This window comes from Chamaea fasciata, unplaced genomic scaffold, assembly GCF_029207755.1.
Source record: "Chamaea fasciata isolate MVZ Bird 193981 ecotype frontalis unplaced genomic scaffold, bChaFas1.0.hap1 SCAF_347, whole genome shotgun sequence".
NCBI classification, from domain to species: domain Eukaryota; kingdom Metazoa; phylum Chordata; class Aves; order Passeriformes; family Sylviidae; genus Chamaea; species Chamaea fasciata.
In genome coordinates this window covers 45,155-56,709 of record NW_027094432.1, presented here as the reverse complement: position 1 = coordinate 56,709, position 11,555 = coordinate 45,155, and the positions used below count along the sequence as shown (strand labels likewise).

Genomic DNA, 11,555 nt, shown 5'->3' with positions numbered 1-11,555 from the left:
GCCTGGGCACTGCCCAGCCACACCATCCCCAGCCTAGAGCACTGCAGGGGTTATTGTGGCCAAAATGCAGGACTCAGGACTTGGACTTAATAAACTTCACCTTGTTGCACTCTGCCCACCCATCCAACTGTTTCAGGTCTCTCTGCAGAGCCATCCTATCTTCCAAGCGGTCGACACACGCTCCCAGCTTAGTGTCGTCCACAAATTTACTAATGAAATATTCGATACCCTCATCAATGCCATCAATACAAACATTGAACAGAGCTGGCCCCAGCACAGACCCCTGAGGAACACCCCTGGTGACTGGCTGCCAGCTGGATGCAGCACCCTTCCCCACCACTCTCTGGGCCCGGCCATGCAGCCAGTTGTTAACCCAGCAAAGAGTGCTCCTGTTCAAGCCGTGGGCTGCCAGCTTTTCCAGGAGCGTGCTGTGGGAGACAGTGCCTAAGGCCTTGCTGAAGTCCCAACACACAACATCCACAGCCTTTCCCACATCCACCAGGCGGGTCACCTGGTCATAAAAGGAGATCAGGTTGCTCAAACATGACTTACCTATCCTAAACCCGTGTTGGCTGATGGAGGAGGCAATTTTGAAGATTCTTCTCCGGAGCTCCAGGGAGCTAATCCAAGTTTGAGTTGCTTTAGATCAGACCAGGGCTGGAGGAGGATCATCCATCAGTGTTCTTGAGCATGATTCTTCTCCATGCTCCCCCTGCTATCACTTTCAACCTTGAAGTTCTGGGAGTCAGCTGGAGAAGAAAAAAAAAAAGGGACTTTAGGCAAAGACATTAACCTTTTTCCCTCCTCCATAGAAGACAGAGTGATTTGAAATGTAAGGAGAGAGTATGAGACAAAAGTTAGCACAAGAACTGATAAAGACTATTGGAAGAAGTGGATGTTTCTGACCAGACTTCTCTGGATGTGAATTACAGAAAAATAGATTATTATAATGCTGTTTGGGAGAACGCAAGTTCTAGTCAAAGAGTTGTATGTACTGATATGAATGAGATTTAATTTAGGATTTTGAATAGAAAATATACTTGGCTCCTGGGAAAAAATAAGGAAGTCTCAGCCTTTGAGACGAAGATGCTTCTAGAAAGGAAGTAATTTTGAAGTTCCGGCTCCTAGGCATAATAGGAGGTCTCTATTTCTTTTGAGATGGTGATGATTTTAGAGAAAGAAGAAGAGAATCCTTGCTTTATACTAGAAAAGCATTCTTAAAATGGTACCCCAAACATGCAGAGGCCCATAAGCAGCTTGGGAAACTGTTATATGGGTGGGACTGCACAGAATCTGCAAAAATTCCGTGTGGTTGCAGATTTGTGACCATGAGAACCACCAGACCTTTTCCTGTGGCACGTATCTCCATAAACTCTAGAGAGGCTCCTCTCCCAAGGTGATGCAGGATTGTGTTTAAATAGTTGCAACTGGCTAAAAATCATGGTTTTCTCTCTGTTGAGTGGGAAAGTGAACGGTTTGTGGTAAGTGGAAAGATGTTTGAATGTCTCATTTTTCCTTTTTCTCTTTTCTTACTGTATGCTAATAAAATCCATCTGTTTTTACTTTTAGGTTGAGCCTCTTTCAGCTTTTTCTCCCAAAATCTTATCTCCCAGCTAGTAAAGAAAATTCAGCAAACATAAAACCACCACAGGAAAGGACAGCATCTGCCTTGCCATAGGCTGGAGCTCAGGCCTTGGCCTTTTGCATTCCTGAAACACATGCAGGTTTGCTCAGCATCAGAGACACCTTTGCCTTGTTTGTCCCCACCTGTCATCAGTGCCTGCGGTGTTCTGCTCTAACTGGAACCTGGGGACACTTTCTCAGGCGTGTCCCTCAATGGGACCCATTTAAAACTTCAAGAAACTTTGGCGTTTTTAATCTGACTTTGAGTCCTTGAGAAGTTTTTTGAACACTCTCTCAGGGACTGAGTCTGATGTAAACAACAGCAAATCCCCAAGAGGCTCATTAACATCCTTGTGCTGTGTCTGTGCTGCTGAGCTGGGCTGGGCTCCTGACACAGAGGCACCTCCTGGCAACCAAGATGAGCTTCAAAAAGGCATTTCTCCATCAAAGTGGCTCCTGTGCACAGCCCAGCAGGGCTGGGGCACTGCTTGCAGCCACCCTGGGCACAGCACACAGGCACAGAGAGCTTCAATCACTCAGGGCTGGGAAGATGCTGAGGACTGACTGGGCCAGAATCATTTCCAGCCCTTGACACTGGAAGCCTCTGGCTGCAGGACAATGCAGCTGCAGCTCCTGCAATGATCTCCTAAAGCAGGAACATCCCATTATGGATTCTGTAAGTACAACTCAGACTATCTCTGCTGTAAGCATGTGGACATGCTCAGGGCTTCTGCTCACTCCAGGAATATTTCCAGGACAATAGTTTTTATAAAGATAAAATTTACTCAGTCATTGTTTTCAGTTTCTTACTCCTGGTGAACGGGGGGGATAAATAATAAACAACTTCATGTTTAAAAGTCCCTAAGGCATCTGAACTATACCTCCAGTGCTATTCATGGGTTCCCAAAAGTGCTTTCATCCACTCCTTTGCCCATGGACAGCACCAGCATCACCTTCACTGGAGCCATCAGGCTTAGTCTGACCTGTCCTTTCTCCAAGCTCCAAACAGAACCTGCCCCCAGCCAGTGCCCTGCAAACAGGCAGGTTTCTGTAGGGCCAAGGAGAGTGCACAGAGATTTGGGGTCTGTGAGTGCTGGCAGGGAGAGATCAGGAACAGGGAAATGCCTCCAGGAGAAAAATCTCCAGGAAGCAGAGAGAAGATCAGGCAATGAGAGAAAACAAAACCCAGAAATGCTGTGGCAGGGAGACATCTCCAGAGGATCCTTTCCAGTGCAGCCCCTCCCTCGGAACAAGCCCCCTCCCTCTTGTCCCCCAGCCAAGCCTCTGCCCTCAGGGCTGGGGGTCCAAGGCATGAAGCCCCTCCTGTGCAGGCAGAGCTGCAGCAGAGCCGTGGGGCAGCTCTGCAGCCCCGGGCCCAGTTCCCTCTGCAGAGCACAGGGCTGGGAGCAGCTGCCTGGCACTGGGGGGCTCTGGGAGGGGGCACAGCTGGCTCAGGGTGACCCTGTCCCCAGTGCCTGGCTGTGGGCAATGCTGTCAGTGCAGCCAGGGAAGGAGCTCCATCTCATTTAATCCAGTGCCATCATTAGGACACTTGAAAGTCTCCCTGAGATTTCCTTCCAAGCTTCCAGCTTCCCTCCACAATGCAAACCTGCCCTGTAGCATCTTTGTCTTATCTGAAAGCCCCACGGGGAGACACACAAGTTCTGTGATGGAGAAAATGCTGTTGGGTTGGTGGAATGAGTCCCGTGTGTCCTTGGGTACAAATGTGGGGCTGAGCCCTTGAGAAGAGGATGGACATTGGGTGGACTGTGGTGGATCCATCAGCTCTCAGCAGTGTCAGGACGGTTTTTAAAGGAAACATGGGAGGGTGATCATCCTGTGTAGGGGACAGGTGAAAGCCCAGAGAATCCTGGAACAAGACAGGGTGACAGACCTCCTCCCCTCATTCTCCCTGCACCACCTTGCCTCAGAGAACTTGCTCTGTTCTCCCTGAGTGCAGCAGCAGAAATGCTGAGAGTTTCTGACATCAAAAATAGTCAAGTGGAGATGAAGAAAAGCTGTTGAAAAAACTCTAGAACATTTAAGCAGACTTTACCATTCCTGGTCACTGGTAGTGGGAGTACAAGCTGACAGAGACTTCTGTATCAAGAGGGTTTCAAAGTGGAACACGAGGACAGGTTCCCTGTCCCCCTCTCACGTCTGCATGGCAAGGCTGAATTGTAAAAACCCTGCATGTAATTGCCCTGAACCTGAAGACCCACTCAGCCAGCACCAACCAGGGCTCCCCAGTTGGAGTTCAAGGAAAATCTGCTAGAAAATCAAAAGGCTGTCAGTGTGATACAGAAGAATGGTCTGTGGGAAAAGGCTTTGATTTTACTGAAAGAACTTTCTCCTAACCTGTCACTGATCTTTTCTCCTTGAACAGGCCCCCATGGCCAGACACAGCAAATGTCCAACAGCAGCTCCATCAGCCACTTCCTCCTGCTGGCATTGGCAGACACGCGGCAGCTGCAGCTCCTGCACTTCTGCCTCTTCCTGGGCATCTCCCTGGCTGCCCTCCTGGGCAACGGCCTCGTCATCAGCGCCGTAGCCTGCGGCCACCACCTGCACAGACCCATGTTCTTCTTCCTGCTCAACCTGGCCTTCAGCGACCTTGGCTCCATCTGCACCACTGTCCCCAAAGCCATGCACAATTCCCTCTGGGACACCAGGACCATCTCCTATGCAGGATGTGCTGCACAGCTCTTTCTTTTTGTATTTTTCATTTCAGCAGAGTATTTCCTCCTGACCATCATGTGCTACGACCGCTACGTGTCCATCTGCAAACCCCTGCACTACGGGACCCTCCTGGGCAGCAGAGCTTGTGTCCACATGGCAGCAGCTGCCTGGGCCAGTGCCTTTCTCAATGCTCTGCTGCACACAGCCAATACATTTTCCCTGCCCCTGTGCCATGGCAATGCTCTGGGCCAGTTCTTCTGTGAAATGCCACAGATCCTCAAGCTCTCCTGCTCACACTCCAAACTCAGGGAACTTGGGCTCATTGTGCTAAGTGCTTCTCTATATTTTGGCTGTTTTGTGTTCATGGTTTTCTCGTATGTGCAGATCTTCAGGGCCGTGCTGAGGATCCCCACTGAGCAGGGACGGCACAAAGCCTTCTCCACCTGCCTCCCCCACCTGGCCGTGCTCTCCCTGTTTCTCAGCACTGGCACATTTGCCTACCTGAAGCCTCCCTCTATGTCCTCCCCATCCCTGGATCTGGCCCTGTCAATTCTGTACTCGGTGGTGCCTCCAGCCCTGAACCCCCTCATCTACAGCCTGAGGAACCAGGAGCTCAAGGCTGCAGTGTGGAAACTGATGACTAGGCAAGATCAGAAACATTAAACTGCTGGCCAGTTCTTGCAAATCATTTGTAATAAAGGTCATCTTTGATAGATCTTGTTGCTTTGCTTGCAGTTGTTTTTTTTTTTTTTTTTTTCCTGTGATTAATTTTCAATTATGTTCACAAAGCAAGGCCACTGTGTGTGCCCTGACTTGTTTTCTTTCACTCCATATTTTCTGTGGTCAAAAGACTGTGTCAGTGAGGAGCTGTGCACTCAGTGACTTTAAACGAACTAAAGGATCTCCCAGAAAAGTTTTCACTGGAGATCCCTTGTTTTGTTCCCTTCCTTTGCAGCTGCAGCAGCAATGTCTGTGTGCAGGGCTGGGGACAGATCAGTGCTGGCACAGCAGCTCTGGCCTGCTGGCCACACCATTCATGATCCAGGCCAGGAGCCATTGGCCTTCTTGGCCACCTGGGCACACTGCTGCCTCATGTCCAGCCTGCTGTCCACCAGTCCCCTCAGGTCCGTTTCTGCCTGGCCACTCTCCAGCCACTCTGTCCCCAGCCTGTAGCACTGCAGGGGTTGTTGTGGCCCAAGTGTAGGAGCCAACCCTTGGTCTTGTTAAACCTCCCATTGTGGGATTTGGGCCCTGGATCCAGCCTGTCCAGGGCCCTGTGCAGAGCCCGCCTACCCCCCAGCAGATCCACACTCACACCCAGCTTGGTGTCAGCTGCAAATTTGCTGATGGTGGACTCAATACCCTCATCCAGACCATCAATGGAGATGTTGAAATCCACACTGGCTGGGTCTGATCCCTCAGCCATCCTGTGGGTGCCGTGTGATGGCACTCAAGGTGATCTGTTCCATAACCTTGCTGGGCACCGAGGTCAGGCTGACAGGCCTGGAGTTCCCCAGATCCTCCTGCCAGCCCTTCTTGGGGATGGGCTCACATTGGCACCTCCAGTCCTCTGGGACCTCCCTGGGGAGCCAGGACTGATGAGAAATGATGGAGAGCAGCTTGGGGAGCTCATCCACCTGCTCCCTCATCCCCCTAGGATGGATTCCGTCTGGTCCCAGGGACACCTGTGAGCATCTGAGTGGCTCAGCAGGTCAGCAGCTGCTTCCTCCTAAAATACAGGGGGGCTGTTCTGCTCCCTGTGCCCATCTACCAGCTCAGGAGAACACTTGTCCTGAGGATGCGTCTTATTGTTGAAAACGGAGGCAAAGAAAGGGCTAAGTACCTCAGCCCTTTTCTCAATTTAGTTACTATATTCCTCCCCAACCATATCCAATAAATAATGGAGGTTGACCTTATACCTCCTTTTGCCAGTAATATATTTATAAAACCATTTGTATTATCCCTTACAGAAGCAACCTGGTCAAGTCCTAATTGAGCTTTCACCTCTCTAGTTTTCTTTCTGCATGACCTGACAACATCCTTCAACATTTCCTGATTTTCCTGCCCCTCTGTCCAATAGCAATGAACCCTCCTTTTTTCCCATGAGTTCCTGTTGAAGCCCCATGTCCAAGCAGGCCAGTCATTTTCCTTGCTAGCTCATATTTTGGCACAGAGGGACATGCTGTTCCTGCTCCTTCAAGATTTCTTTCCTGATTTGTGTCCATCTTTCCTGGACCCCTTTGTTTTTGAGAGCTGTTTCCCTTAAAAATATCAGTACCTGATTTGGCACTCCCCAAATCTGCATCCTGAATAGGTCAAAGTCTGCCCTCTGTAAATCCACTGCAGAATTTTGTTGATGCCCCTCCTTCTTTCACAGAATATATAAAAACTCTGTAATTTCACGGTCATTGTACCCCAAACAGCTTCTGGTCAGCACATCTCCCACCAGCCCTTGTCTGTTTGTGGACAGCAGCAGACAGAGCTTTCCTTGGCACTGGGATGAAAAGGAAACCTCCCCAAAGCTTGAAAGGTTCAGTCTGGAGCTGAGCAAAAAGAAAAGTCTCTCCAGGGCAGAATTTTGGTGCAGGACGTGTCCCAGCGTGAGGCCGGGCCATGGCCTGGCTCTGTGTGCCAGGAGCCGGCAGCGCTGGGTGCAGGGAGCCCAGGGAGGGCACAGAAATGCTGGGCTGAGAAATGCTGGGGGGACAGCGAGATGGGCGTGTGCAGCCGGCCAGGGCACAGCAGCAGCACGCACAGGGGGCACAGCCTGCAGGACACATGGCCAAGGGCTGGGCAGGGCTGGCAGGGCCACAGGCACCCAGGCCTTTGTCCCCTGGGCTCTGCCAGCGCCTCTGCAGGCCCCACAGAAGGAACTTTCCTTCCAGGGGCTGCACTTTGCTCCTGCCCGGCCCCTCCCTGAGGAGGCTGGCAGGGCTTGCAGCTTTGTGCCATTTGTCCTCGCTGCCCCTCCCATCCCACTGCCCCACAAGCAGCCCCGAGCCACCCGGGAGGGACAGGCCCTGCTGTGCCAGGCCTGGGCTCAGGGCTTGGCCTTTCTGCTGCCTCCAACCAGCCCAGGCCTTGCTCAGCATTGCAGTTCCCTGCTCACAGCCTGCGGCTCCCTGCAATCCTGGCCTCAAGGATCTGCTCTCAGCAGTCCCTGGGGAGCCTTTGGCACTCCCTGCCCTCAGTGGGGCCCAGGGATGCTCCAAGGGACTTGGAGTTTTGCTTCTGCCTCCTTGAGCAGCTTCTTCAACCCTCTCTCCATGCCTAAGCGTCCTGGACTCAGCCCCAAATCCAGTGTGGGGCTCATGAAAATACAGAATACCTTCACGAGCTCTTTCTCTCTCTTCAGTTGTCTTCATGTCTCCAATGTAAGAAATAAAATACAAATTTCTAAACTCAGTTAAGATTTCTACTGTAAGGTGCCTTCTCTCAGTTAAAATACTGGTGACCTTGTTATCTTGTACCTATTGAAAGGTCTCTTTTGTTAAATACCGTTTACCCCATACCTGCCTTCTCTCGTTAAAGGCTACTTATCGCAGTATCTCGTACCTATTGAAAGGTCTGCTTTGTTAAATACTGTTTACCCCATACCCATTGTTATTGTAATGCTTTCCCTGTTAAATGCTATTTACCTCAAAGTCTCTTCCTTTAGAACTGTATTCTTCCCCGTCGAGTACCTGTTCCTGCCCTGCCGGCTCCCGCCCTGCTGGCTCCCGCACGGCAACCGGTGACTCCACCCGGTATGTAAATGAAGAAGACTCCCACGGACCTCAGCGCCCAGAAGGAGCGGAAAAAACCCCTAAAAACAACGAGCCAACATGAAACCAAGGGCTAAGACAAACCACTCTCGGTCGGCAGAACCATAGAGAACCTGACAGCAATCCGTGCTGGATTCCGCCTCGTCACCATAACTTGAACAGCACTCGACCAGACAGGCATCTCTAGACCACGAGTTATGAGTGTTTTTTTCCTGGGGTTCAGCCCAAGGGATGAATTATTAAAAAAAATATGAATATCGCCCTAATGCCGATATCCAACTATGACGGACAAAAGACTCTCTAACAGTTTAAAGTTAGAAAGTGTATGTTTAATTACGACGCCGGGCAGCGTGCGGGATAGCTCCCAAACACACGCGCACCTACAGAAGATCACAGGGTCTTTTTATGTACAGAAGTATTGAATACCCTAAACACAAATGTGTATTCATGACTTTAGTACATCCCATTCCCCGCTTCGTATGGTAATTAGCCAAAAGCTATTAAGCATGCGTGGTTTGTTCTTTGAAATGGGTCGGTGGTCTTTTTTATGGGGCAAGGTCTCAAAATGATGAAGTAAGTGAGTCTTCTTCGCTTTGACTTTTTAATCTTTTAGTGTTGTGTGACAACTGAATCCTGTTTTCCCAGGAGTATTTGATTTATGAATTCATTGTCCTTCTTGAAGCCTATTGATTAGTCAGAATACACAAACATAAGTGGACAGGCCTCATGATTTATCAGTTCCTTAAATCTGGTTTCTGCTTATCAAAAGGGAAGTCTATCTGTCTTACTTCAGCAATATCTGGTTTAACTAAAACCTTTAATTCTTCAAAATTAATGTTTCATTTCCCCACTTCCTCTTTAAAGTGAGTAAATTCTTTTACTCAATATATAGAGTCTTCTTCATCTATCCAAGTTGTACAACTAGTGTCTCTCAAGACCAATCCATACGCTTTCGATAGTGAAGTTAAGGCTGTTACTCTTCGTAGCATCCTCCAATTCCAAATAAGTATCACTACAGATGAAACTAAACTTATACTAACTAAAAAAGTAACACAACTATAGGGTGGACTAAGGTATTTAGTATACCGGTTGCTGTCGGAGACCACCCAAAAAGCTCATCCCACCAATGATGAGACACATGTTCCTCAAGCCTTTTAAAAACTCCTTTGATGGTCTCTGTGTCACGGTGTATTGTAATTAACATCTTTTCCCCCTCTTCCTTAATTTTTTTTAAGATTTCTCTCAATTCAGGATGTCTCATCAATTGAGTAACTAGAGTCAGATTCATTCCTATGGGCACAGGCAGTATTTTCTCCACAGTGGTTAGGTTAGTCTTTATATATTGATGTGATACTACAGGTGCTCAATAGGAAAAATCACATCTCCTAATTCTAACAAAATTACAAACACAAAAATTGAATTGCGTCTCTTTTACAATTTGGTTATCTACCCTTATGATGGGGCATGCTGTCCTTAGACAGAGGCACCCCTGTCCTGTATACACCAATGAAGTTTTCTGTTTGCCTGGATGTGTTTCAAAGTGACAAATACTTTGGTCTGTATCTAAACAAGTGTCTTTGTCACTTTCTAATGTCTTTTCACATATATATCTTAGTTGTCTCCTTGCAGTACAGGGTTCTAGATTAACAGTTTGCTATTTTCCTTCAATTTCTGTGCCCACATCCTGTGTTCAGAAGGGTACAATACAGCTCCCTCATGGTTTAACCCTAAGGGCACTATTGGGCGTATTAGGTCCACTGAGGCATCGTGTATGGTTAAAACAAAGGCTGTCACTATACTAGTCTCAGGGTTATAGGTGAAATTGACTAACACCTACCAAGACTGAAGCTCCTTCTCCATATCAGAGGCATTGTCCCAAACAATTTTGCGACTTTCGGCAGGAAATGTTCCCTCTCCACCTTCTCTGATAACTGCAGCAGCCACTGATTGCATCCACAGTTGTGCTTGAGTACATCGTAGAGCTAGTTAAATGTTTTCACTAGCTGGACTTAGCGCATTAATTATTGCCTCATGATCTCGCTCTTCTGTGTTTTCCCATTCTGGTAGTATTTGGATCAATTTCCAATGATTGTTACCCAGTGCAAGTAGCGAGGATTGCAAAGGTTGCTGTAGTTGAACTAAATCATTCCCTACTGAGGCTAATTTATTCATCAGTACTTCAGAATCTATGGTATTTAGTACTCCCAACCCTGTTCCTAGCAATCCGGTGAGATCCCTCTTACTTCTAAAGTTAGAAGGCATACCCTTTTGGAGCCAAGTGGTCCAGTCCATAAAGGAGTTCTTGAGAGATGGAGCACATTCTGGTTATTTACTTGTACTCCCATTTTTACTCATTTTAAAGACCACTTTGGGTTAATTATCAGCCCAATTTTGGTCTTATTGCACACCCCTCTATTTTGAGTCTAAACTGAGGGCATTTACTCGAATATTTGTCACAGCATTCAGGACTAATTCGGATGGGTCTCATGGGTGGGTGGTAAGCCTCATGGAACCCGTCCTGTACAAATGCATACTTACAACCCCACACATTTCTTCTTTCCCACAAGCTTGCATTCGTGACTTTTAGCATGTTATTTAAAGCCTTACGAGAGTAAGCATCGTAAGCTCTCCCTTCACACCTGTTTATCTCGGTCACATTGTACCTACGTGGTATTGCATTGATTCTTGTTATATTTACAGTAATTACTGCAGTAATTACAATTTTCCACATAATGTCCATGATAACTATTAGTCTATCTATTCGTAGTTCCGAGTGAGCTTCAGCTTCAGTTCATTATCACCTGGTGTGATCTTCCAGATTCCTTCTGGGGCTTTCTTCACTCAGGAGTGATGGATCCAGGCTTTCTGTTCTTTGATCTTGTTTGCAGTGAAGGTAGTAAGAAGCACCTGGAATGGTCCTTCTCACTGTGTTTCCAAGGTCTTTTCTGCAAAAGACTTAACATATGCATACTGGCCCATCTAATTCTCTGTTTTGAGCTCCGACCACATATTTCTCAATTTCTCTAAGTTGTCTATTCAGGGCCTCCATATACCTATGTAGGGTCTCTTCCCCTACTTGCATAGGTGTTGTTCCTTCTTGAACTGCATATGGCCTTCCATACAGTTTTTCAAGAGGGCTTAGTTTCTCTTTTGCCCTTGGTTTTGTCCGAATTTGCAATAATGCCAATGGGAAAGCCTGGGGCCAGGGCAAATTTACTTCTTGCCCCAATCTCACAGTTTGTTGTTTAATCAAGTGGTTCATTTTTTCCACTTGACCGCTAGATTGAGGGTGGTATGGGGTATGCAATTCCCAATCTATTCCCAGGTGATTACTTATTTGCTGCACAATTTTTGAAATAAAGTGTGGCCCTCTATCTGAGGATATGGTGGCTGGAACCCCAAACCTCGGTATTATTTCTTGTAACAGTGCTTTGGTTACCTTTCAGGTCTTAGCTGTTCTGGCAGGAAAGGCTTCTGGCCATCCTGAAA

At 47.9% G+C, this 11,555-nt stretch overlaps 1 protein-coding gene across 1 annotated transcript; it reads left to right on the top strand.

Moving 5' to 3' along the window:
• Window positions 1-3,966: 3,966 nt before the first annotated feature.
• LOC136305282 (olfactory receptor 14C36-like) lies at window positions 3,967-4,965 on the top strand. Its single transcript, XM_066208560.1, has one exon. The coding sequence runs from the start codon at window positions 4,033-4,035 to the stop codon at window positions 4,963-4,965; it is 933 nt and encodes a 310-aa protein (XP_066064657.1). The 5' UTR covers window positions 3,967-4,032.
• The last annotated feature ends 6,590 nt before the right edge of the window (window positions 4,966-11,555 follow it).

Coding starts and splice junctions, on each gene's coding strand:
- LOC136305282 (XM_066208560.1), top strand. CDS start 4,033: ATGTCCAACAGCAGCTCCATCAGCCACTTCCTCCTGCTGGCATTGGCA.